The sequence below is a fragment of the Giraffa tippelskirchi genome, chromosome 3 (genome assembly GCF_054371585.1).
Source record: "Giraffa tippelskirchi isolate mGirTip1 chromosome 3, T2T-mGirTip1v1.2.pri, whole genome shotgun sequence".
NCBI lineage: Eukaryota > Metazoa > Chordata > Mammalia > Artiodactyla > Giraffidae > Giraffa > Giraffa tippelskirchi.
Genome location: NC_137277.1, coordinates 12,449,691 through 12,477,503, shown reverse-complemented (window position 1 = coordinate 12,477,503; position 27,813 = coordinate 12,449,691). Strand labels below are relative to the sequence as shown.

Here is a 27,813-nt window from a genome sequence, read left to right as displayed (position 1 = left end):
ATGCCGTCGGCGGGTGAGTATTCAGCGCCGCTCGACCCGGCTCCCTGCGGAGCCACCGCCGAGACAAAGGACAGGGCAGCCCGGCCCCCGCCCGCCCGCTGGGGGCTACCCGTCTATCGCGGGGAGGGAGAAGGACATCGTAGATTCAGCATTCTGCGCTTCACTTGTGCTGGGAACATGCTCAAAGGCCGCTGGGGCCCAGGAGCCGGGAGCCCGGACCAGCCTGAGGAGGATGAAGGGAGAGAGGGCAAAGCCTCTATGGGCCGGGGCGGGGCGGAGGTGGGGGGAGATGCAGCAAGTGCTAATGGCCTGCAACCTCGACTCTTGCAGGGAACCGCACGAAGACAGCGCGTGGGGGCTTTGTCCCAGAGGGAGCTCGGGGATGGCGAGGGGCTTTGAACTTTACCACCAAGAGCTACAAGAGTCTCTCTAAAGAACAGTTTCAAGCGAGGTTCTCCTTGGAAGCCTCTGGAAAGCTAGACAACCGGAGAGGGCAACCTGGGGGCAGGTGGTTCCTAGCGTGGATGATGGGTGCAGGACTTAATCGAACAAGATTTCTTTCAACTGCCCAGTATAGAGGGAGCGTCTTGGAACCGCTGGAAGCCTGCGCTGGGTAAGCACATAGGTGAGTAACATTAACGCCTACGGAAGCCAGCCTCTCTGTCGCCCAGCCCCGGCGCGCCCCCTGGCGGCGGTGCTGATAATAAGGCAGGAAGTCTGTGGCAGAGGAAGGTGGCCCCGCCCCGCCCCGCCCCGCCCCGCCCCGCGCGCGCACCCGCGGCTGGAAGCAGAAGCCTTCCTTGGTGAGCAGCCCGGATCTTTGGGGATCCCGGTTAAGTAGGCATCCTCGTGAGTGAATGCCTTTAATCTACTTCGCAATCCCCGAGCTTAGCTAAGGATCAGGTGTGCGTGGCTTTAGGCTCCCTCTCCTCCCCACCCAGGTGGCTCCCTTGGGAGAGCGGGCCGCGCGCCAAGCTGCAGGCCGCGGACTGGCCGGTGTGAGGCCTCGGGCTTCCACTCCTGGGCACCAGCAGGCGGTGGCCGTGTGGCCGCCTCAACCTTATGTCGAGGTGTGGAAGGCTGCAGATAGCCGAGTGATGTCACTGAGTCCTTCCTGGCCTGGCCCACCCACTGGTACCCCTAGATCACAAGTGCCACCTGTGGGACCATAAGAAGTTTTCCCTGTCACAGTAGTTCCTCCTGTCTTAGTCCTCTCTAGTTCCCCAAGGGCATTTTGGAAAGTGATTTGGGGTCAAAGTCCTTTAGAAGGGAGGGGGCTACCGAAAATTGGGGTGAGGGGGGTGCCCCTGGCCAGCTGCTTGTCATCTCTGAGTCTCCTCTCTTCCATCCAGGTGGGTGATACTTTGTATCTCATAGGGAGCTGTCAGCGTTAAATGAGAACCGTGCTGACAGAACGCCAGACCACGGATGGTGAATAATAAATATTGTGTTTCTTTCTTCTCCTCTTAGAGGCTAAGGAATCAGCAGCTGTCTTGGATTGCTCCTTCTGCTCCTGTCAGCCTCAGCTGAGCAGGTCCTTAGGCACCCAGGAGCCTCCTTCAGACGAATTTATCCAGGAAAATCTTGTCTGACCCTCCAACTTGAGACCTACCTCACCATCTCCTCTTCAGAGAGACCCTCCCCCAAACTCTTAGCTGCTCCCCATCTTGTCCCTCTGGGCCTCTCATTCCACCTTATTTTTCTACACAGCCCTAAACTTTGACCTTATATTCCATATATTCCATGTCGAATGTGTCTGTCAAATTGCCCACTTAACGTTTTCTATTCTCTACTTTAGAATTAAATTCTGCTGAAGCCCCAACACCCGGAGCAGGATCCTGGACAGAGCAGGCCCCCTCTCTATATTGTTGATGACTGGCTGGGGGAGTGAGGGAGGAGGCAGAGGCTGAGGGGTTCTCATCTTGAGTAGATCCTGGCATCGAGAATTCCCCACCCACCCTAGCTACCCCACTCTGTGTTTTGGCTCCTGTCTCCTGCCCAGATGACACCTGTACTGCTCCAGGTGGGCTGAGATCAGGGGTTGGCTGGCTGTCGAGAAGTTGCCACCACACAGGACACTTGAGGCTTGATGGGCCTTGTCCTGCCAGCCCCGGTCTCTGCCCCTCTTTCCCTCCCTCACTTTCCCTTTTCTTCCAACTCTTCAGTCTTTTTCCATCCTTCTTGATTCTGCCTTTGCCTCGGAGCCCTGAGCCCCCACCCGGACATGACTGGCCTGCCTGAGCAAGGCCTTGGGGCTTGAACCCTGGGTTGGTTCCTGCCCAGGGAAGTGCTCCTTCCCTGGGGAAGTAGAGCCAGACCTCTGGGTGGCTGTCTGGGTGTGGCTGACATGGTTTTTCGTTGTCAGGACCGTTGCTCCCAGTTTTTGTTCTACTCCCTGATGGGTGGGACATAACCAGGAAGGCGAGCCCCGGATGCAACCCGAGAGCCATCTCTGCTTTCTTCTGTCTCCAACCTCAGCCAAACTGAGGCCCCCTTTCACCTGGGCTCCAGGGCAGGAAAGTGTTTCTGTTTTTCCCATCTCCCACAATTGTGCATTTCATGCCTGCTGTGGGCAAAGCCTGGGGCTGAGCTCTGGGGCTCCATCTTCAAGGGGACCCCAGGAGCCCAGTAGGTGCTCTATGTACACAGGGTCAGGGGCTGACTCCATTCATTCAACACATTTTCATAGAGCACAGAATATTCATTGGAAGGACTGGTGCTGAAGCTGAAGCTCCAATACTTTGGCCACCTGATGGGAAGAACTGACTCATTGCAAAAGACCCTGATGCTGGGAAAGATTGAGGGCAGGAAGAGAAGGGGTCAACAGAGGATGAGATGGTTAGATGACATCACCGACTCAATGGACATGAGTTTGAGCAAACTCAGGGAGATAATGAAGGACAGGGAAGCCTGGTTTGCTGCAGTCGATGGAGTTGCAAAGAGTTGGACACGACTTAGCAACTGAATAACAATGAAGGATGAGCACTGATGAACAAAAACTGTCCTAGTGTTGGCCTTGCCATCCGTGGGGGAGACAGTCATCCAAGAGATGATCAGATAAATGTTTGCTTTAAACTGAGATAGGAACTGTGATGGTTCTTTTCATCCCAGGGATCTTGAGGGGAAAGGCTTTTGTGAGGACATGTTAAGGAGACAGGATAGAATAAGCCTGAAATTATTCTTGGAGGTGATGCAGAAATCACTGATCAAATCCTGGTCTGCACTCTCCAGAGTTCTGTCAGCTAATTATGCTCCGCACAAATCAGTGCAGCCAGCAGCAGCCATTGCTGGAAACTCACATGGGCCCAAGCATTGGCTCTGGGTCCAGGGAGCCTAGACACATGGATGTGTGCCCAGTGGGCTAGCAAAGGGGTGAGAGTTGCCTCAATAGGCATCCAGGAGCAGGTGGCTGTGGCTGGCACAGGTGCAGGCGAGTCCTTGTGCAGACCAGAGGTACCTGTCTGGCTTTGTCCCACATCTGGCACAGCCCATCTCCTCTCCCATTTGCCTTGGCTTCCAGGTGAGGCCTGAATGGGGTTTCATATGTCTGGCTGCAGAGACCCTCTGTCTGAGTGGTTGTCTTAGAGCCCAAATCTCATGCCAGCACCGCAACCCCAGTGAATTCCAGTGCTGCCTCTCCCTGTGTGATACTGGGCACATTACCTAACCTCTCTGAGCCAGTTTCCTCATCTGCAAAATGGGTGTAATAACACCTGCTTCAAAAGGCTGTTGCTTGTTCAGTGGAGTGATTCCTACAGTGTCAGAAATGGCACCTGGGACATGTTAACTGCCCCTTCGATTTATGATAGTTAGCTGATCTGTCTTGATGGCAGAGTCTTCTGTTCAGGTTGTAGTGTAGCTCACACTGATGGTGGCCTCTTTCTTTGCCAGTTTGTTCTGGCTCCCCCACCTGACTCAGAGAGAAATTCTGATTGGTCTAAGCCAGTCATGGAAACCCATTCCCCTTGCTTGGGATTCATTTAAGGGTAGGTATGGGATCCAGTTTAGGCTAATGAGACATGAAGGGAGGTCTACTAGAGGGTACAAAAACTTTTCTGCCAAAAGTTTTTTTTGGGCTCTTAAAATGATCTATCCCCATCACGTCATGGCAAATAGATGGGGAAACAATGGAAACAGTGACAGATTTTATTTATTTGGACTCCAAAATCACTGCAGATGATGACTGCAGCCATGAAATTAAAAGATGCTTGCTCCTTGGAAGAAAAGCTATGACCAACCTAGACAGCATATTAAAAAGCAGCATTACTTTGCCAACAAAGATCCATCCAGTCAAAGCTATGGTTTTTCCAGTAGTCATGTAAGGATGTGAGAGGTGGACCATAAAGAAAGCTGAGCGCTGAAGAATTGATGCTTTTGAACTGTGGTATTAGAGAAGACTTTTGAGGATCCCTTGGACTGCAAGGGGATCAAACCAGTCAATCCTAAAGAAAATCAGTCCTGAATATTCATTGGAAGGACTGATATTGAAGCTGAAGCTCCAATACTTTGGCCAACTGATGCGAAGAAACTGGAACCATTGGAAAAGACCCTGATGCTGGGAAAGATTGAAGGCGGGAGAAGAGGATGACAGAGGATGAGTTGGTTGGGTGGCATCACTGACTCAATGGACATGAGTTTGAGTAAGCTCAGGGAGTTGGTGATAGACAGGGAAACCTGGCACGTTGCAGTCCATGACGTCACAAAGAGTTGGACACGACTGAGTGACTGAACTGAACTGAAAAAATGATACTATACACGTTGCTTTTTCCTGCTTTTGGACATTATTATATCTGAATGTGATGCCTGGAGCAGCAGCAGCCACTCTGTGCCATGAGGGAAGCTGCCCGAGGATGAGGCTAATAGAGGAAGAACAGAACAAAAATAGAGGAAGATACTGGGTCTCTGATACCACTGCTAAGATATTAGCTGACCACAGGGGAGTTCTACCTCAGAAATTCCTGTTATATGAAATAATACAGTTTCCTTGTTGTTTAGGCTACTTTAGTCTACTACTTTCAGCCAAAGCCCTCATAACTGAATTCTGTATCCTTCTGCCTGGTATAGGGCAGTTAGATATAGTGTTACTGATTGATTTACAGATCGAGTTGCTTTAAAGGTTGGTCACTTTTCTTTTTCTTGGTTTTGGGGGGTTTAGTTTGACTGGGAATGAGGTTGCAAATTGAAGCCTGGAGCTGGGAGACTCACTCTGAGACAGTTTGGGGGAAGAAAGAAATAACAAAAGAGAGGTGTAGGGTTGAGGTGGAGCTTAAAATTAATCCAGAATAGAGTTCTGTTTGGTGTTGCCTTTTTCTTAAACAACTACAGCTTGACTACTAATTGAGTATAGAGTATGTTCTGGAGATGATGAAATGTTTTGGAGTTAAATAATGGTGTTGCCTACACAACTTACTGAATGCAGCAAAAGTCAGTGGTACACTGTAAAATGGTGAATTTCATGGTATGTGAATTGTATCTTCATGGTTTTAAAAACAGAAAAGCAAGCTGTGGCAATTCACGTGCCTTTCTTCTGCACTCTCTCCTCCACCTGTGATCTTAGCCCTGCAGTCACTGGCCTCCTCAGGCCCCCCACTCCCACACATCCACGCACCACTTTCTGAGGTTGCTGCTCAGAGGGGCTGGAGGAAGGCTCGTCTAGGGACAGAGGGTGAGTTCCGCTTTCCACCCACCATTTTCAGGCCTCTGTTTATCCACCTGAGGAGCCAGGATCTCCTGTCCCTACTGGCCGGATTGCCTCAGGTTGGGGGAAGGGTGTCAGAATGATATTGTGGGGGCACCCGGGCTCTGTGATCAGACAGGGCGATTTCCAACCTGGGCTCCACTGCTTAGCTACTACTTCGGGCAATTTATTTAGACTTTCATGTGATTGTTTCTTTATCTGGCAAATGGGTACAGGTACTAATGTCACAGCTCACAGGGCAAATGGCATAATTTACCCCCAAGACCCGGGGCATACAGTGAAAATGTTAGTCCCTCAGTCATGTCCGACTCTTTGCAAGCCCATGTACTATAGCCTGCCAGGCTCCTCTGTGTGTGGAATTCTCCAGGCAAGAATACTGGAGTGGGTTGCCATTCACTTCTTCAGGGGATCTTCCCCACCCAGGGATCAAACCTGGGTCTCCTGCATTGCAGGTGGATTCTTTACCCTCTGAGCCACCAGGGAAGCCCAGTAGTTGACAACAAGTGCTGGTTCCCCAAGACATATTATTAACTTGTGACCAAACAAATGCCAAAACCTTGACCAGACTGTCTCATGATTGAAGATCAATGGTGACCAAGATGATGTTCCCAGCTTTTCTGCTTTGTCTGCCCCAAAAGTTTGCCTTCCCCTCCTTCTCCTCACCTACCCTGACCTTGACCCTCCCGGGTCCCCTCTGCCTTTTGTTCTACACATTTAAGAGGGTACTGCTAAGAGGAGAAATCATTTTCTGAAACCCACATCAGAGAATGTGGCATAACCAAAATATTTTTCTTTAACTTTCTTTTATCTTTTTTTTTTTTTTTCCTGCTCCAGAATTTAAGAAAGTCTGATGTATAATTTGGCTAAAAGTTAAAATTTCAAGGGCCTTTCTGTGGCTAATGGTAGTATTTCTCAGAGGCTGGAGAGGACCATGGATGCCCCACAATATGAAATATGGTGTTAAATCACATGGAATCATATGTGCGAAAGCTCATTTATTCATATGTCCTATCCTGTTTTCCTTCACCCTTCCTGAGTATTGTTGAGGGAGGAGAAAGTCTGTTTGATGCTAATACAACACTTCCTAAGATTCCTTTGTGATAAACAGAGAAGATCATGCATCCAGCCTTTGGAGGGGCATAGTATCTGGTTAGAAAGACATTGTTTAAAATGATAGTAATCTGCAGTTTCCTTTGTAATCAGACTTCCCTGGTGGTGCAGTGGATGGGACTCCACTTGCCAATGCAGGGACACGGGTTCAATCCCTGCTTGGGGAAAATTCCACATGCCATGCAGCAGAACAACTACCTGTGTGCCACAACTACCAGAGCACCTAGAGCCTATGCTCTGCAACAAGAGGAGCCACTGCAATGAGAAGCCAATTCGCTGCAACTATGACTGCAGCTCGCCGCAACCAGAGAAGCCAGTGCACAGCAATGAAGACCCAGCGTGGCCAAAAATAAAATAAATAAATAAAGTTTCCTTTGTAATTGAAGTTATTAAAAGGAAAGCAAATCAATTTAAAGGAAAGTGTTAAGAAAATAGCAGAACCCCTATGGAGTGAAGGTGACCTAGAGATGCCTGGAAAACACTGGATGATGCAGATAACAGAGCTGAGTACTTGCAGTCAGGGTGCCCTCAAGTTCCACTGTGTGGCCAGGGCACCTTAGTAATGGGCACCTGCTGGTTGGTCAGGGCCCTGGGGTGACATAGCTCTAGAAGCTGGCAGAATGGAAGGATGCTGTGGTTGTAACAGGCAGTCACCCTGGCCATGAGCTGAGAATCACCCCAGCATCGTTTCTGCCTTACCAGACAGAAGCCTTGAGGCCAGTCATCTAGCCTGAGGATTGTGTTGGATGGCAAGGTGGCCTAGCACCAGGCCTCCGTGACCCGGATACTCCTACTGGGGGTGGGGTGGTGGTTATTGCTGTTGTTTAGTCACTAAGTCATGTCCAGCTCTTTGTGACCCCATGGACTATAGCTCGCCAGGCTCCTCTGTCCTTGGGATTTCCCAGGCAAGAATGCTGGAGTGAGTTGCCATTTCCTTCTCCAAGGGATGGAACCCATGTCTCCTGCATTGGCAGGAGGATTCTTTACCACTGAGCCACCAGGGAAGCCCCCAGGGAAGGGATGGAGGAGGAAGCTTAATGGTGTCCCAGTTGCCCAGAGGGGCTAAGTTTCCAGTCTAGGCCTGACACAGGAGAGGCGGAGGGACTGGAGGAGGTAGGACAAGGCCCAGAAGGTGCATTGGCCTTGGAGAGCCACCTGTTTCCCCCCTATAAGGAGTGTGAAGAGCCACAGAAGAGGGAGACCAGAATGCGGGGCTTCAGCCTCAGCTTTCTCCCAACTGGCTGTGTGTCCTTGGCAAGGCACTTACCCTCTCTGGGTCTCAGTGTCCCTGTAGGTTACAGTGGCCAAGCGAGGTGTCCTTCTGCTCCTGACATCATAGATTGGCTGGTCCACCTCCCCAGGAACCCTGTGACCACCACTCTGTGTTCCTGTCCCTTTCAGGGCAGACCAGGACAATAGCCAGAGCTGGCTACAGGCTCATGGCTGGGGCTGTTCTTCTAGGTGAGGGGTCACTGGTGTCCAGGGCCCGGTGAGGCCCTGGTAGTGTTGGGCAGTGCCCAGTGGCCCTGTTGGCAGGCTTAAGGCACTAATGGAAGAGATGGGGACCTGGGAGGGAGGGAGGAAGGGAAGGAGGGAGGGAGGGAGGGGATGAGAGAAGGAAGAGGTGCCTGGGTGGGGGCGGTCCCAGTGGCTGCCCTCATGAACATGCCGAAGGTTGCCAAATTGAGTTTAAACCTTGGTTCCAGAACACAAAGCCTCATCTCTGGGGGCTTGACCCCTCGGAGCCCGCACCCCCAGGGCCTGCTGGCTGAGCCGCCCCAAGGGAACTGGCCCCAGAAGGGCCCGGTTGTTGGCTGCGAAGTGGCTGGGAGGGAAGTTTTAATGATACACAACACAAGACACAGGGGGGAAAGAAAGAGGGGGGTGGTGGAGGAGCGAAGAGAGGTGGGGGGGTGGGGGTGGAGGAAGAAAGACCTCCTGCCAGGCCTGTTGCCAGGAGACGGCTAGGCAGCCAGAATCAGCCCTGCTCTTTTCACAGTTGCCTTTAAGCAAGGAGAGAAAGCCCTGTCCATAAAGGGGGACATGTGTTGCTGGGTGTGTAAGGCTAGCCTCTGCAGTTAGGGGAGCCCCCCAGCCCCGCCCCTGCTGCTGCCTAGAGAGAGCCTCTCTCGCCCCCAGCCCTGCCCCCCGCTCCTGAGGGTTATGGATGAACGAGACTGGGCTACAGAGCAATGGAAAAGGATTCGGGAAGGCGGTGGCCCTGGCCACCAAAATGCCGCAACCACCTCTGGGGTGAAACTCACCAGCTGGGGCCCCAGAAAGTTATCAGAGCTGGCAGGGTTGGGATGGGGGAGGCTGGGGGAATCTAACAAAGCAGGTCATAGTATTCTCTTGGCTCAGGGTGGGCCAAGCAGTGCCTGGAGGTGTCCAGGTGTCTAGGAAACCTCAACAGGGGACTTAGAAGGATGGGGTAGGGAGCTGACAACTCTCCCACCCTTCACTTTGCCCCCCTGGTCCCTGTCCCATGGTGGGAACAGCTGTTCCAGAAGGATGAGATGGTTGGATGGCATCACCTACTCAGCAAACTCCGGGAGATAGTGGAGGACAGAGGAGACTGGCAGGCTACAGTTCATGGGGTTCCAAAGAGTTGGACATGACTTACCGGCTGAACAAAAACAGCAGGCTGTGCTTTGGTACTTAGGGACAGTGTCTTTGCAGCCTGGTTAGTCAGTGACTGTCTCTATTTCAATGAGGAGTCCACCACGGAGCCCTGGGGATAGATGCAGGGTGAGGACTTTTGGTAACACAAGGACTCCTGTGTCCCTGGCCCCGGCTGTCAATAGACGGATGTCAACCATACGGGTTATGCACGGTGCACTCAGCGGAAGGGCTGTCAGTAAAGGAGACCAGGGCATCCACTGCCAGGTGTGCCTGGCAGCTGGGCTGGAGCCCTGACCACTCCTATTGGACTTGACTGTGAGCTCCCCGGTATAAAGGCTCCTTCAACATTGTGTTCTTCTGATCCGCTGAAAACAGGCTGCCATATCTGTTGTTTCATGTAGCAGTCAGATTAGAGAAAGAGCAATTTCTTTTACTCCTCTGGCAGCCTTTAAGGTCTGAGTTCTAGTCCTGCGAGCATTTCCAACCTGCTTCAAAGCTTCAAAGTGTTAGTGCTGGAAAGATGCAGCCAGCAAGCTCACCCCAACTTCATCTGGGAAGTTCTGTTTGAACTTCAGGGGCACTGCTGGAGCTTCCCCTGGGCTCACACACCTGTTTCCTGCCCTGGGCAGTGGGCGACCTGCATCCCTACTGCCCCCACCCCGGGCTGGCCTTAGTTGCTCAGTTGTGTCCGACTCTTTGTGATCCCATGGACTGTAGCCCGCCAGGCTCCTCTGTCCATGGGATTCTTCAGGCAAGAATACTGGAGAGGGTTGCCATTCCCTTCTCCAGGGGATCTTGCCGATCCAGGGGTCGAACCCAGGTCTTCTGCGTTGCAGGCAGACTCTTTACTGACTGAGCTACCAGGGAAGCCTGGTCTGGGGAGTGAAAGAGGGAGTGAAATAGCTCAGCAGAGGCCATTTCTGGACAAAATGGAGAAGTCATCACATCTTCTAAGAAATCTCTTACTCTGCATACATGTGTGCACTGAGATGTTTCCCATGCAAGCTGGTGTCCAGGAAAAGAGGACTCCTGGAGGAAGCAGGTGGGGGAGGCTGTCTGTCCAGGGCTCCTGTTGGGAAGGCTTGTTTTCCCTCCGACTTCTTCTGCATCTTGTTTCTGCTGAAGTATATGTTTTAACTAGTTCTGGCTTTTCTTTTCCTTTTTAAAAAATTTTTTTTGGCATGTGAGATCTTAGGTCCCCAATCAGGGATCAAACTCCTGCCTTGCAAGTGAGGAATCCTAACCATTGGACCACCAGGGAAATCCCACTAGTTCTGTTCTTTCCTGGCCCTATCCATCTGAGGCCAGGCCCCACCCAGGGGTCAAGACTTGCTTCCAGAAGGGCCACATCCCCATGAGGTGATAACCAAAAGGGCAAACTTGCCAAATCTCAGGGAGGGGAATGAGGTGTGGGTGTGAGTAGGAGGTGAGGGTGTCAGGACAGTGGCTGGAGGGGTAGGTGGCTGCCTGAGGCCCTCTGGGGGTGGGCAGGCTGGCTGGGCAGGGAGGCAGCACGGCTCTGTTAGAGGTGGAGAGCTGGACTGTTAGGGAACTGAAAAGTTCTGCCAGGCCCTCAGAGGTCTTTTGGGGGTTTTTGTTTTGTTTTTAAATACTTATCCATTTATTTGGCTGTGCCAGGTCTTTCTGAGTTGGGGCACGCTGGATCTGGGATCTTTAGCTGCAGCACATGAACTCTTAGTGATGGCATGTGGGATCTAGTTCCTTGACCAGGGATTGAACCCAGGGGCTCCTGCATTGGGAGCTTGGAGCCTTAGCTGCTGGACGACCAGGGAAGCCCCTTGTTTTCAATTTTACAGTAGGAAGTATTGAGGGTCTTTCATAAAAAAGCCCATCTCTCTGGCTTGTCACTGACTTTCCATCCCAGGGAAGGCCATGGCTCAAAGAAGCAGACACAGCTGGTGGCTCAGCATTGTTCTCAAGGCTGGGCACAGGTTTAGTCCTGCCTCCTGCCAACCCAGCCTGTCACACCCCTCCCTCATTCAGCGGCCCCAACTTTTAGCCTGGAAGGAAAGTCTCCCTCTCCCCTTTCACAACCAGGCATGCTGTTTTCCCCTTACAACTCCTGGCCAGCTCCTCCCATCCTCTCACACTCTCTTACTCTGTGACTCCTGCTTCTTTGACTTGTTGGGGGAGAGTCCCTGGAAGCCCACCCTGACCCCAGAAACATCTCCCCAAATGGTTGCTGATGAACTCACATCAGGACTGAGACAGTACCGAAGCCCCTAGATTGGCCCCTCAGCCTCCTTGTCCTCAACGTGGGGCAGAACCATGAATTAATCTCTTGGGTGCACATTCACTTCCTCCAGGAAGTCTCCCTGACTTACAGCCCTCTTTGTGCCTTGTGGCTCCTCATCAATGTAGTGATTCCTGACCCTGAGTGGCCCTCAGCAGCCATAAAGATTTGTCCCCAAAGCTCGGGGCTGGTGGTCAGGTGGGTTGAAAGAGAGTGGGGGTGGGGGTCGGTGACTCTCTACTAACGCAATGGAAGAAGTCCAGCTGGGTTGGAAGGAAGGGAGGAGGGTCTAGATTCCCTCGGTTCCCTTCATTCTCCACTGTCTGCACCCCCAGCCCCTTGATCATGAGGTTGAACCTTCACTGAAGCACAGTCCTTCCCTAGAATGATCCTGGGAGAGACCGAAGCAGAGACAAGGCCCTTCTCTCTGGGACAAGACCCTCCCTGTGGGACTCCTTAGAGGTGAGGTCACACTTCTGAGAGCCTCCAGGCCACAAACGTGTTGTGTGCACGGACCCAGGACAGGGGCTTGTGGGGATGGTCAGGGTCACAGTGACACCTGCTGGGGCTTCTAGGAACAGCAGCTGGGGAGTCGCAGACAATGAATGTTGGTGGGGGGTGGGGTGGTTTAGGGCAATTAGTAACATCTCACTGCAGGCCTTGAAATTAGCGTCAGATTGTTAAACCCTCATCTCCTTTTCAGGAACGAAGCACAAGAAGACGCACAAGCAACGGGGCCATTGGAATTCCATCTAGGGCTCCTAGGGACATGAGCTGTATTTCTCGAACGGGTGGTATTTTTTGAACTTCATTCACAGAGTCTGCTCTCTAGGGAAGAAACTAGAGGAAGTCTGAGATTGTTCTTTGCATTTCTCTGTGGGATGGAGTTTTAAGGGCAAAGAGAGACATGCCTTGTACATTTCTATATTGTATCGCCTCCATAAGAGGAAGAAAAGTATGTAATACTGCCAATGTCAATGAGTAAAAACAGTCCAGGTGATCACTGTAATATCAATTTCTGAAGAAACTGGGAGGAATAAATAATATAGTGAAATGAATTAGCACAGTGCCTGACATCTGATAAACACTCAATATGTTAGGGCGATTCCTTGATAAAAGGAAACCCACAGTGGAGGGTCATCAGCCTCCCTGGTGAGCCAGGCTGGAGGGATGCAGAGGTGCCCAGGGCACAGGGCGATGTCTTGGTTGGAAGCCCTCCACTGACCTGCCTCCTAATGCACAGGGTTCAGTAATTTCCTCCAAATAAATGAAAAGCCAGATATGCAAATAAAGAAATCCAAGGGTGGACTTCCCTAGTGGCACAGTGGATGAGAATCTGCCTGCCAATGCAGAAGACATGGATTTGATCCTTGCTCTGGGAAGATCCCATATGCCTCAGAGCAACTAAGGCCGTGCACTGCAACTGCTGAGTCGGCAGGCCCTAGAGCCAGCAAGTCACAACTACTGAGCCCGCGTGCTGCAACCACTGAAACCTATGTGCCCAGAGCCCACGCTCTGCAACAAGAGAAGCCACTGCAATAAGAAGTCCGTGCAACACAAATAGAGAGTAGCCCTGTGCCCTGCAACTAGAGAAAGCCCTCCGGCAGCAGTGAAGACCCAGTACAGCCAGAAGTAAATAAATAAAATAAATAATAAATAAATAAATAAAAAGAAATCCAGGGGTAAGGATTTCAGTTTGCAAAATAACCCTTCACTTTCAGAAAGAACCCAGTCAAGGACTCTTGCAAGTATTTCACATATTGTCTGTTTTATCCTTACCCTCCTTAACTTGGATAATCAGACTCCACTGGCGATGACGGGGCTACAGAGAAAACCTACCCATGTAGCTAGGTGCTGATGTTCCTTCCTTGGGCAGAGTTTGGAGTATAAATTGGGATTTCCCAATGGGAAAATTGGGGGGATGGGACTGATGTTAGGGGCTCAGCAGGCCAGACCCTGGTCTTGGTGGGTTTCATTTGCTTTCCCATCTAATCCTTAATAAAGCCCCACATGAGAGCTGGCACTGCTCTCACTTCACAAGGACACAGCCCTAGTAAGTGTGGGAACTGGGATATGCATCCAGGCCCACCTCACTCTGAAGCTAGGGAGTGAGGGGTAACCCCAAAGGGCTGGGGCTGGGTACATGGAAAGGTGGTGGTGTCCCCACTGGGAATGGACATGGAGGAAGATTTTGGTGGGGGGACAGACAGCTAATGGTCGTCAAGACTCAGTTTACCACTCACGGGGTGGAGGATGCCTGGGTATACACCATTAGGACTGCCATGTACAGCTACTCAGGTTATGCACTGCAAAATGTTACTCTCTCCCCCCACCCCCCACCTAAGAGGGCCCCATCTGCATCACAGGCATATCTGCACATTTTCTGACAGTTAGAAGTGAAATGCCTAGAGAAGGAGATAGTTGTTTTTAAATCATTCAGAGGGGCTTCATGGTGGGTAGGCAGTGCCCTGCCAGCCTTTTCCACATGTATTTGCATCATCTTCCTTGAGACCTCCACCCAAGGCTGTGAGCAGGTATTGGGAGTGGAGGAGCATTTCCTGCCCCATCTCGTTTCTCCCAGCAGCCATCAGAGGGGCAACAGGGAGCAAAGCCTTCACAGTCCCCCTGTCCTCCTGTCTCCACTCAGAGGTCCCTGGCTAAAGGTTCAGGCTTTTGCTCTCCTTGCTGGGGCAGGACGTCTAACTGGGGGGGGGGGGGGGAGCTAAGGAGAAAGAGGAGAGAAAGAGTCTGGAGTCCCATGGGTGAGCTGAAGGAAAGATACAGAGCAGGGGCTGCATTTTTTTTTTTCTCCACATCACAAATTCATTTTTAAAATAACATCAAAGGTCATTCAGGAAGGGGGAAAGTCCTTCTCTCAATGGCCTCAGTCAAGTATGGGGACCCTGGAATGGTTTCCTGGAGCAGTATTTGCTGTAACAAGCAAATGAGTATATCAAGCTTCAGGCTGATGCAGTCCATAAAAATTTGGGCATGCAAAACAGATCATTTGTCAGGAGGTCTGTGCAGTAGAGGGGGTTATCCACCACACAGAACAGCTCACAAGAGGTTGTTTCCTTTATAATGAATTTCAAATGAATTTTCATCAGTTTCTATTGTAGTTATTATTAATAATACCAGTGTTTATTGAATATTTATTCTATTAAACATGGAACTATGTTTGTGGCCATGCTTGTAGCAGATACCCTGTCCCTATGATCACAGCCATTTAGACCAGGTAGACCTGGTCTAATTAGACCAATTAGACCCGACCCTTGGGCAGTCAGTTCACAACTGGCCACAGCCTTTGACAGGTCCCAGAAGTGCCAGTGTGGGGTCCCCTTCTCCCCTTCAGACTCATGTTAGGATACACCGCAGGTGCCACTGGGCCCCAGAGCTGAATGGCCATGGCACCATGAGGGTGTCACAGCAGCCATGATGGGCCATGTGCAGGCTATACCTTCTGAGAGAAGCAGGAACCAGGAGTTAATAGAAGCAAAAAGACCTGTCTAGAAAGCGGGCAGGGGGAGGAAGCCAGCACAAGGAGGGGAATGAGAGAGGCAGACCCCAGCACCTGAGAGCATCAGCCTGGCGGTGTGATTTGATTAGCCCTCATTACGGAGCCTTTTCTGTCTTCCAACAGCATCCTCCTTTTCTGTGATCCTTCCATAGCCACTGTGAGGGTGGTGGGGAGGTTTAGGCTTGGAAGGTTCGCATCTGGGAAAGAGGGTGCCCAATGGAAGGGTGAGGTCAGAGAGACCAGCCTAAGGCTCCCTGGAAGTCTGAATAATCGACCTCGCCAATTATTGAGCACCTACAATGTTCCAGGCACAGTTTACATGTTATCTCATTTAATCCTCACATCCTGCCGGAAGAATAGCTTTATCGCTGATTTTACAGTTGGGAAAATGAGAGCTCTGAGAGATTTTAAGTGACCTAACCAAGGTTACCGGCTCCAAAGGAGAGGTCCAATGTGGGCAGACATCCTGGCTGTCTAGGGCCACAGACACTGCTGGACTGCTTTGCACTGGAAAGAAGGAAAAAAACCCAATATTCATCACTCAGCGAGGTGGGCCCTACACCAGGCACCTCCGGGTGGGGAGCGGCTGGAGAATTCCAAAGGAAAGGAGCCTCATCTGCGGTTCCCATGGGCTGACAAAGCCATGTCTCCGAATTGAAAGTCATTTAAACTCGCGATCCTGGAGATAACACGGCTTTGGCAAAGAGAGATCTCTGGGGTTGCAATCCGGGAGGGTTCCTGGAGGAGATGGACTTGTGGAAAGGGTAGGGACTAGAGAAGAGGAATAGGGGCTAACCAGGCGCAGTGCATTGAGGAAGGAGCCCTCTGGGCTCAGGAAGGTGGAGCAGGACGGGAGGGGAGATGGACGTGTCTGGGTATCAGGCGGGGCGTCTAAGAGACCCGCATCCTGCTGGCTCGCCGAGAGGCCTTGAGCAAGCCACTTCTACTCTGAGCTTTGCATTTGCTATGTGCAAAGTGAGGAGGTGGGGGTTCCCCTGGGCCCTCCCTGCTCTACTCTGGGGAGAAAAAACAGCCAGAGCTGAGCAGCCTCTTGCACCCGTAGCCTCCGCGACCGGCGGCACCGGTGACCAGCAGGGGGCGCTCCTGCAGAAGGCTGGCCGCAGCGGCCGCCCTCTGCTCGGTCATCCTGGTCTTCCTTTTCTGTCCTTCCCAGACAGCCCGGGTCACTCCTCTTCCTGCACTGCCCTTTCCCACCCCACTTTCTGGGATGAGCTGGTGGAGGAGGTTCCTGGAATCCAGATTTGGGGGCAGGCCACTTCCCTTCTCTGTGCCTCCGTTTTCCGGGTTATGTGAGGAAGAGATGAGTTACTGGGTGGGAGAGGTTTCCAACCATAGTTAGGTGTCCAGGATGAGTCCTGCCATTTCACACCCGGTTATCTTTCCCAGGACAGGGGATGTGGCTTTTCCTGACCACCAGGGAGAGCCAGAGCCTCCTCGCTCATCATCGGGGTTACAGTTTGCTTCAAACTTTTACTCAAAGTCCTTTTGTACAAAGGTAGAAATGACTTCTGGGTGCTGTATGGCACCTGGCACAATGAGTGATGCTTGACAGGTAGTTGTGGAATGATTGGGGTTTTGAAATCATCTAGACAGGAGCTGTGGGTCTTTCTGGTAGTCACGTACAGGTGTGAGAGTGGGACCATAAAGAAGGCTGAGTGCTGAAGAATTGATGCTTTTGAATTGTGATGCTGGAAAAGACTCTTGAGAGTCCCTTGGACAGCAAGGAGATCAAACCAGTCAATATAAAGGAAATCAACCCTGAATATTCATTGGAAAGACTGATGCTGAAGCTGAAGCTCCAATACTTTGGCCACCTGATGTGAAGAGCTGACTTATCGGAAAAGACCCTAATGCTGGGAAAGATTGATGGCAGGAGGAGAAGAGGACAGAAGGAGAAGGGGATGAGATGGTTGGATGGCATCATTGACTCGATGGACATGGGTTTGAGCAAACTCCGGGAGATGGTGAAGAACAGGGAAGCCTGGTGTGCTGCCGTCCATGGGGTTGTAAAGAGTCGGACACGACTTAGTGACTAAACAACAGACAAGAGCTGTGAGACAGTGACAGGAGCTGCCTCTTCTGCCATATTCATCTTCACCCTCACATTTCTAACCACTGTTGTGTGAGGAAGACAGACAAGAAGTGGTATATTTCTTTTATGGATGAGGAAACCAAGGTCACAGAGGAAGCCAAGGACAAAGTTAGCTTAGGACCCAGGGATCTCTCCATTCAACTACAGTTGTCCCATCCCTTTGCTGTCAGCAACCCCCTGTTGGAGACATGTGGTATTACATGCAGGTCCAAGTAGACACCAAGCCTGATCAAGCAGAGAAATGCAGGCACAACCCGGGTGCGAAATCCAAGAGGGAGAGGTGGAGATAGACCATCACATCGGAACTGGAGGCTAAAAATGAGATTCCAGAGTCAATAACATAGAGCAGCAAGGTTCAGCAAGTCTCAAAAGCATTTCCTATTCTAAAGTACCCAACACCCTGTCAACCTACTTCCCACTCCAAAGGTGAGCTCAGTATAGCAGAGGGATGCTCCACGGGCTCATCTGTTAGAATTATACCAACAAACAGTGGTAACACTTGACTCCTTCTCAAACATTTGTGTGGTAAATTAGGATGAATTGTGCCATTTGGGAATGTGAAGAAAGATGGATTGAAAAGAGTCACTCTGCAAAATCCAACTCAAATATCACTGCATCTCAGTATTGCCCCAGACACACCTTCCCTGGAACAGTGAATGGATTGTCCTCTCGTGTGGATCTTAGTTCCCCAACCAATTATTGAACCCAGGCCTTCAGCAGTGACATCACAGAGTCTTAACCCCTGGAAAACTAGAGAATTCCCAGCACTTTCTTCTCTTTACTGCAGCTCAGTGATGAAACACATACCTGCTCCTTGGGTTCTAATCCCAAGTTTACTAGCTGAGTAGTTACTTACCCTCTCTGTGCCTCCGTTTCTTCATCTATAAAATGATGTGAGGATGAAATGAGTTAATATTCCTCTAGGACTTAGAACAATGCTTGGCATGTAGTAAGTACTCAATATCCAGTTTATACTTATATGGAAAAGTCAAAATGTTATATGTATTTATGTACATGTCTTTCCCAACAAACTCTGTGCTTCTCAAGAACAGGACCTATCATCATTTCTTACTCCCAGATGCTCAAAGTTTGTTAAATTGAATAGTATATAATCATGCTTTCTATGAAAAGGAAATTTTGTAGTAAAATTGAATTAGTCATTGTGTCTGTGTGTGTGTGTGTATGTGTGTGTAGTTAAGCCTGAGCTTACTATTTCCCAGAGGTAGACTAAGATTTGAGTCTCTCCCCAGTTTAAGGAAAGACATCTTTCTGGGCCACTGAACTACATATCGACTTTAGGAAAACATGCTATGGTCCAGCTATCTCCTAGTCAAGACTTTGTTAACGAGCACCTCCTACTTGTGCCTATAATTATGCAAATGTGACCAGGAGGAAGTGGGCACCATCTAGAACTAGGCAAGGGACTGCATTCCTCCAGGCACCAGCTGAATATTCTGCACTTCAAAATGGGGACCCTTTCCTCTTACCCTTGCCTTTCTGAAGCAAGAAGTTACTCAGATGGAAACATGCGAACAATACGCAAAGTGTGCCTCTGTTCAGAATCCAATCTTCAGAATGTTATTGATAGTCAATTCTAGATGATTTTTCCATTTCCTAAGAAAGTTATTCTTCTTGCCTTTCTCCTACTCTTCCTTCTTTATTTCCTTTCTGTTGAACTGGACTAGTACCTGTGGATTGTCCGGAACACCTTTCTGTTACAAAACACCCAAAAGTAGAGTCTGTCATTATTGCTTTGCCAGTGGGGTGGCCCTAGAGGGGGGTACTTAATAGTCAAAGGCAGAAAGCATGCTGCTCAGTGCTACTTGCCCGGTCATCTCACTGTGTTTTAATGTTTTTAGAAGTGGGAACCCAGAGGGTGGGTGTGTATACTCATGGTGACCCCACTGCCCAGGCAGCGCACAGGCATATGTGTCACCTGACAATTCTGAGTTGATTTATGTGGACAGTGGAGCAGGTTCTTTGAAACTAGGATTGTCTCTCCACATTGCCATTTCTCTACCTACCTCTGCATTCAGCCTCTCTTGGCTAAGCTCAAACACCTTTGGGCTGGAGAAGGGCCTGAGGCGGGCAAGAGATAAGGAAGGGATAAGGAAGAATCATATCACCTTCCACACAGCACAGCCTTCACCCAGAGCATTGTTCAGGAGCAGAGAAGGCAAGAAAGGGAGGGAGGAGCAGAGACAAGATTTCGAACTGGAATTGCCATGGATGGGTGTGCTCTACCAGCTGTAGGGGGAGCTCCCCATAGAGGACTGGGGTCCTTCCTATAGAAAAATAGGTGGATGGATGACATAGGAAATGTCCAGGAATACATTCCTCATTCTCTCCCAAATATCTTTCCTGCCAAGGCTTAAAGTTTTACCATCAGAGATTTTTTTGTGTCCTTGTTGCCTCTCCCTTTGAAGAAAAATTGTTTTCATTATAAATGTTAAATTAGAAGATTCAAAGAAGATAAAAACATTTTAAACATACCTTCACAACCTCAAAGCACTCACTTTTTAAAATAATAATCATGACCTTTATTTTGGAGTGAACGGTCCAAGGCACCCACTTTTTCTTTTTGGCTGTGCTGGGTCTTCACTGCTGCACAGGCGTTTCTCTAGTTGCCACCAGCAGGGGCTTACTGTCTAGTTGCAGCAGGCTTCTCAATGTGGTGGCTTCTCTTGTTGTGGAGCTGGGTTTTAGGGCACACAGGCTTCAGTAGTTGTGGCACGTGGGCTCAGTAGCTGAGGTTCCTGGACTCTAGAGCATAGCCTCAGTCGTTGTGGTGCAAACAAACTTAGTTGCTCCACGGCACGTGGGATCGTCCTGGACCAAGTATTGAACCCACATCTCCTGCACTGGCAGGCGAATTCTTTATCACTGAGCCACCAGAGAAGCCTGCAAAGCACTCACTTTTTCATACATATTTTGATATGTTTCTCTCCCATCTTTTCTATTGTTTTCACGCATAGCTGTAAGTCCCCCCTGTGTGAGATTCTGTGGTCCACTTTCCCCAGTTAGCTTCAGTCCTAGTTCGGTCTGATGCTCTGAAAAGGTCAAGTATATGCCACCAAATACCAGTGAATACTATGATGTTGAGGAAATTACTTACCTTTCTAAACTTCAGTGTCCTTCCTGTGGAGTGGGGACAGTGATGCCCAACGTGATAACTCACGGCACCCTGGAGCCACATCAGAGAGAGAGGGAGAGTTAAGGCCAGTTCAGAAGAGCAGGGATAGGACGGATGGGAGTGGTCAGAACAGAACTATTTACAATGAGACCATAGCCAAGAAGGCTGGGTCACAGGGAGTGGGGGAGGCCCAGGCAGAGGGACAGGGAGCACTCCCACACCAGTCCTGTTGGGTCCTCCCTGGGACCAGCTCTCCTGAGCAGCCATGTCTCATGCCTCAAGCTTGGTCTGGGCACAGGTGCCTTCCCTTGGAGCCCCCTGGCATCACCCGCCCCACTTCCTGTCGGGTTGAGGCCATTTCCAGTGCAGCCCTGAGGGTGATCAGAGGGAGATAGCCAGCCTGGAATTCCTCATTTCCACTTGCTCACAGCCAGGTGGTGAACTCAGAGGATTGTGTGAGTGCTGGCCTCTGCCTGGGGCCCTGGGCTTGACTTGGGAGCCCTAGGGACCTGGGGCCAGACAAGGGTGAATGGCTCCTGGGGATTTGCTTCAGGCAGGGTGGCCTGGTCTGGGGGCAGGGTTGGGGGGAGGATGAAGAGATGTGAAGCTGGATTGGATACAGCCTCCGCAAGTTGTTCGGATCACTCGTTTGTGATCGCCACAGTGTGTGCGCATGTGCGCGTGCATGTGCAGGGGGGGCCAGGAGAACTGCACCCTAAGCCGTGGCTGCCTTGGGCTGGTTCATAGAGACAGGTAGCTGCACGTGGATGTCTAAGAATGCTCCTCTTGCATACCTGTGTGAACGTGCAGGTCCGGGAGCAGCTGTGGGTCTGCCTAGGAATTTAGACAGCCATGGGGGAGGTGTGGGGGGAGTCTATGTGTCACTGAATGCCTGGACTTGAGTTGTAGAGTGTCAAGGGGTGTGTGTGTGTGTGCGCGCGCGTGCACACACATGCGATGGGGTATGTGTCTGGGTATGGGAGGGGGTGTGTCTGTGAGCATGCATTGTGTCAAAATAACACAATCTAGTATTTCTATCTCTGCAGCCCCATAAAAAGGCCAACAGACCCGAGTTACAAGCTGGCAACAACACATATTACCTGAGCACCTACTATGTGCTGGGCCCTATTCCAGGCCCTGGAGATACAGAAAGAAATAAAACTCAGGGCCTCCACCTGCTCCCTGTCTTGAGGAGCTCCCAGGGCAGAGGGTGAGGTGGGAGGAACAAATCATTATGGTCAAGGCTCTAAGTCCCGAGGGCTGCCCCTTGTGTCCTTCCTCAGGGGTCCCACAATATCCCAACTGTGGAGATGATCTGTTTTCACTGCCATCTCCTCCTCCAGACTAGAGCCCCGTAATACTCTGTAAGGATGAATTATGCCAAGGCCCCTGTGAGTTGGGGTGTCTGGGTTGCCCTCAGCCAGCTGTGACCAATCATGAGCCGCAACCAGTGTGACAGTCCCACTAGGCTGGGCTTAACTCTTGCTTCCACTACTTACAGCTGGGTCACATGCACCAGCTACTTAAGTTTCCTGAGCCTCAGTTAACTCATCTGTGCAATGGGTATAATGATGGCTCACTAACCTCACAGGAGGCCTGAGACTTCAGTGAGACATGTGCTGGGCCCAAGGATGGCATCCCAAACACTGGCTGGTGGAGTGGAGGCTCAAGAACTTCCTTCTGAGTCTGGGATTAGCAGGTGTAAACTATTACATACAGAATGGATAAACAAGGTCCTACTGTCTAGTACAGATGGGCTTCCCAGATGGCACTAGTGGTAAAGGACTCACCTGCCAATGCAGGAGACAGGAGACTCGGTTTTGATCCCTGAATTGGGAAGATCCCTTGGAGAAGGAAATGGTAACCCACTCCCACTCCAATATTTTTGCCTGGAGAATCTCATAGACAGAGGAGCCTGGCAGTCTACAGTCCATAGGATTGCAAAGAATCAGACACGACTGAAGTGACTTAGCATGCACGTATAGTACAGGGAACTATATTCAGTATCCTGTGATAAACCATCATGGAAAGAATATAAAAAAGAATGTACATGTATCTAGAACTGAATTACTTTGCTCTACAGTAGAAATTAATACAACATTGTAAATTAACTATACTTCAATAAAAAGTCTTAAAAAAAAAAGAGAGAACTTCTTTCTGGATATTTCCATGTGTATCTCAGCATCCAGTCACTGATGTCCTTGGTGAATCTTTAGTGTTTTCTCCAATTTCCCTGCCTTACAGCCTTAACCGTCAACAGGTAAACTTTCCTGAAACATTGAAAATGTGTCACTTTGGCAGACTATGCCTCACCCTGCCCTTGCTCCAGGCACACGCATGCTTGTTTGTGCTTGTGTATATATGGCGGGGGCCCATGGGCATAAGGACTGGAGGGGCAGCTGGGACAGCTCCCTCCTCATCTGCCTGAATTCAGGTGCCCACTGGGGTGGTTGGGGCCTGGTGGGGGTCCTTCTTCCTCTCTGACTCACACTGGTCCAGCTTGAGCTTCGTTGATCCTGGTTCAAGGTCTTACCAGTGGTATGCTGGAGCCAATTCCAACTGGTTTGCAGAACCACCTGAGCAAATCTCTTCCTAACTCCTTAGATCAAGGGTGATGCCACATCAGTAACTTGAAATCACCCACGGTGGCAATATTTGCAGCAGGGAATTGGTAAATGCTATTAGCCCAATTCCCACCCACCCGGCAAAGCAGCACACCCCTGTCTGCAGTTTTAACAACCCCTGATTTGAGCGCCAGTTTAGTCTCTGTTAGGCATTTGGCATCATTTTTTAAATTTTGCTTTTTTGGCCACGCCACGCTGCTTGCAGAATCTTAGTTCCCCCACCAGGGATTGAAGCTGTGCTCTTGGCAGTCAAAGTGGGAAATCCTAATCACTGGGCCTTCAGGGAATTCCCATGGCATCACTCTTATTTGCACAAAAATCCTGCGAGCTATTTATTATCGTCCCCATTTCATATCTGAGGTTTATAATTTCCATGATTTGAATTCAGGTCTCTGCCCACCACACTGGACTATATGCCTCAATACACAGAACCGTAAGATGTGATATCGCTGGCAAAGTTGTTAAAGATTGTTGGTTAACCGCTGCCCTTATTGGACAGGAAAACTGAGCTCAGAGAGGCTCACTATTGCTGGGGCTTCCTCTGTTAATATGGCAGCTCCCATCTTCCCCCAGTTTCCCAGCGCCTTTGTGTCCACAAAGCCAAGGTCGCTGTCACCTGATGTTCTGCATACATGGTTGATTTTTTGGAAACTTTACATTCAGATCTTGACATTCAGTGTGAGTTATGTTTTGTTTTGCTCGATTTGACCCAGTATTCAATACTCTCAAAAACATATTAAACATTGACGGGGTGATTTGTTGTGTGTCTCCCTCCCAGCTGAGAGCCACCTATTGCCTTGGTCACTGCATTTTCACTGCAGGAATTGGGATTAGACTTAAAAAAAAAAAAAAGAATAAGCAAGGCAGAGCTATATGGCCCAAAACTGAACATATTCATTCTGTCTGACAGAAGTTCTGGGGTCTATGCACTTTGGAAAGTAAGTTCCTTCCTCACCCCGTCCCAGGCTCTGCCTGCCCCACTGACCAGAGAACCTGGATTTTTGTTCCATGAACATCAACTAATGCTCAGTGAGGCCTCCTCCCCGACAGTCTCTAGTTTAGAAACTGGGCTCCCTCACCCCGCTTCCACGCTGACCATGGGAACCCCCGTCCGAGGACACCCTTAGCATTTTTCCTGTGTCCACAGCCGGCCCTCCTTCAGTGTCACGGAGCTGGGCCAGAGGGACCCGCACCGACCCGGCTGGAGAGTGGATGAGACACGACTTCCCAGGCTCCAGGCGCCTCTCTCCTTTTACCCCCAGACCCCTTGTTCCTTGGGGGAGGGTATCCTGCGGGTACCTCCACCCCGCCCGGAGAGGCAAAAGCTCCCTGGTCCCCGCATCGTACCCCCATCCTTGCCTCTCCAATCCCCGGGGCCTTCAGCCGCCCAGTCCCCCGACCCGCACTACATCAGGTGAGCGCTCACCTGGGGAGGGTGGGCAGGGGGCCGGGAGGCGGGGCGGGGGCGGACCTGGAGAGGTGGCCCCACCCTCAGAGGGGCGGGGAAAGTCGGCAGGGCCAATGAGGCGGGGGGCTCGCCGCTCGGGGGGTGGGTGCCTCCAGCGCCGCTCCCTCCCCCACTCCCCGCTCCGCCCCGCTTGGGTTTAAAGCCCCGCGGGCGGCTGGTGGCGGCGCTGCGAGCGCTGCGCGGCGCGAGGAGATGCGACTGGGCTCCGCGCCGCCGGCATCATGCGCCCCCCGCCCGCGCTGGCCCTGGCCGCGCTCTGCCTGCTGGCGCTGCCCGCCGCCGCCGCCGCCGCCGCCTACTTCGGGTCAGTGCCCGCCGCGCCCCGGCCCGCCTGCCTCCCCCTCCTCCCGCTGCAGCAAGACCAACTTTTCCCTTCCGCTGGCCCCAGCGGGATCTCGAACTCAGACCTTAGTACCCAACCCCATCTCGGGGTTGGGAGTTAGTGCCCAGAACTCCTCTGGCTTCCCGGACTGGGCCCGGATCGCACCTTCCAGCGTCCGAACTCTGGTCCCCTTCACCTCCGCTTTTCTCACCCAGTCCTGTCGGAGACCTCATCCCGCCCACTAAGCCTGGTCTCGGATCCCGGCTCAAGCTCCGGGACTCTGCAGGCGTCTCGGACCTGGTGCCTGTGCGCCCCGGCGCGCCCTGCCCCTGCCCGTCCAAGGAGTCCCTCCCACGCTCGGACGTCCTCTCCGATCCTCACTTGTGCCCTGTCCGTCCCCATCCTGGGCTCTGTCCAGCCACCAATCCTTGCCTGGGGCTCCCTTCACACCTTCTGCCTTAGACCTGCGGAGCTGAGACCCGGAGGGCTGGCTGGATGGGTGGAGTGGGTTGTTACCGAGGTCGGGGGAGGGGATCGCGCTGATCCAAAAGGGATGGAGGAACCTTCGTCGGACCGTGGGGAGAGTAGCAAGGAACCGTCTGTGGGGGAAACCCAACCAAATCTCAGACCTGGCGTCGGGTGAATTCTCAGGAGAATGACGAAGAGAGTAAGGGGGAGATGGTGTACAGGATTGGAAAAGGAAGCTCCAAGTTGAGGGTGACATCTGGGAAGAGAAAGGGTGGGACCGGGCAGTGTTTGGAGAGCAAGTTACAGGGTAACTGACCCTCCTTCTCTGAACCTGAATTGCAGGGACTTGGTATAGGAGTTGGGGTCGTGGGTGTGAAGGGACTTTCCTGACCTCCCCTCAAAGCCTGCTCTAAATATATACAGTGTGTTTCTTTAAATCATGGCACTTTTTGTGATCCTCACCCAAATCAAGGTGAGGCTTACAGTCTGACCCAAGCAAAGGCAAAAGCAAGCAAGCCAGCAAAACCCAAAAAACATAAACCACCAAGCAAGTGACCTGCCAGAGACTTCTCTTATGGACCTGGCAGGGAGGAGCAAATAAGGGTCAGAGAAGGTCTGAGAGGTCCCGCACAGGAATAGGGCTGTGGGCTAATTTCCAGGTCATGACCCCTGGTTAAAACATGCCTTGGCTGTGGGCAATAGCCTCTCTTGAAATATATAGGGGGTAGGGTGGGAGTGATGTCAGCCCAGACCCTAGGGCTCTGGGCTCAGCTTGCTGGGAAGACCGCTTAGTCTCTGGCCTCAGTGTCCTCTTTTGTACAAAGAAGGGGCTGAACTTGGTGTGACTGAGCTCCTCTATCTGCTCTCTGTCAAGAGCACTGTACATTCATGTTGTTTCCCAATGATTTCAGGCTTGGAAAGGCACTGTTGCTGCCTCAGCAGGCAGGATAAAATGGTCAGGCACAGTCTGTGGGTTCAATCCCCAATCCATCTACTTGCTAACTGCGTGAGTTTGGCTAAATCACTTAACCTCTCTGTACCTCAGTTTCTTATCTGTAAAATGAGGAGAATAGTGCTTATTTCATATGAGTATCATGTGAGTGGGGCTTCCCTGGGGGCTCAGTAGTAAAGAATCCATCTGATCCCCTGGAGAAGATAGTGGCAACCCACTCCAGTATTCTTGCTTGAGAAATCCATGGACAGAGGAGCCTGGTGGGTCATAGTCCATAGAGTCACAAAGCAGTAAGACACAACTTAGCGACTAAACAACAGTAAATCGTGTGTTAGTACACATAAAGCACTTAGAACAAGGTCTTTGTGGTTGTTTAGACCCTGACCCAGGGTCTCCTGTGTTGCAGGCAGATTCCTTTGCCACCAGGGAAGCCTGAACAGGGTATAGCATATAGTAAATGCACAACTAATGCTACTAATTATTAAGGAGATGAGGTAGAGTGTCTTGATATTTCAGCTCTGACAGGGGTTTCTGAGCTGGAATGGAGTGGAGTGGTGGACAAATGATACCTGCAGCCTCTTGGATATAAGCTCATTTTCACAATCCTTTTGTTTGCTTGGGCTCAAGTGTTGAAGATGGGGCAAGGGCCAGGTGAGATGGGAGGAGAGGGGCTCTAGGAAGCTGAGACCACCCAGGCTGGTGTGGTTGGAAGGGAAAGGAGTTTGTGGCAGTGCCCAGGGTTAGAATTTGAGGGCTGTAAGCAACAGGGCAGTCTTGGAAATGAAAAGGGAAATCATAGATCGAGCATGAATTGGGGCTGAGATGGATCATATGAATGTGAGCCCCTCTTCCAAGTTGTGAGCTCCACTGGACACAGCTGGCAGAATGCACTCAAGCCACCATCACCCCAGTCTGGGGAGGAGGACACATTCTCAGAGATTAAGATAAAACTGGGGCTTCGTGCTGTTATGTGTTTGGTCTGAGAGAACGGACAGGAATGAGCCTAAATTCTCCCCAAGGAAGCCCTGTTATGACTCAGTCAGGCCAGGTTTTCCATCCTACTATTTGAATTTGCTCTCTGGAAGGAATCTGTATCAGTCATTCACACTGTAGTAAGAATAAGAGGTGCTTCTCCCTTCTCCAGATTATCTGCATTTGAAATCTCATTTCTGACTATAAGATCAAGTGTTTTGTCATCCTGATAAAATAAAATTGAAACATCAGGAGAACAGGTAAGGCCAATCTTCTTGGGGTTTTTTAAATCATAGAATCAGACTTAAGAGTTGGAAGTGACCCCAAAGTTTCTCTGGCCTAACTCCCTGCTTCAAGCAGGTCATGTATTATTCCTATTTTTCAGATGAAGGGACCATCATCCCCAAGTCAGTGATCCAGCAACTGCTTCTGGTGTTTTTGCATGAGTCTAGCACCTAATTCTGGTGATGCTGATAGTATTAGTATCATTAGTATTACAGTTTACAAATAATCTTATTCAGCCCCTCTGTCATCTGATCCTCAGACCCATTCTTGAGATA

At 50.9% G+C, this 27,813-nt stretch overlaps 1 protein-coding gene across 1 annotated transcript in view; it reads left to right on the top strand.

Annotated features, from left to right (window-relative positions):
- The window catches only part of WNT9B (Wnt family member 9B), a 49,086-nt gene continuing 21,273 nt past the window's right edge, over positions 1–27,813 (top strand). The window contains exons 1-5 of the mRNA XM_081582976.1: positions 1–279; positions 942–1,070; positions 24,355–24,485; positions 24,682–24,843; positions 25,077–25,244. Of these exons, the coding sequence (XP_081439102.1) occupies positions 1–279; positions 942–1,070; positions 24,355–24,485; positions 24,682–24,843; positions 25,077–25,244 (869 nt within the window). The remainder of the gene's footprint in view (positions 280–941; positions 1,071–24,354; positions 24,486–24,681; positions 24,844–25,076; positions 25,245–27,813) is intronic.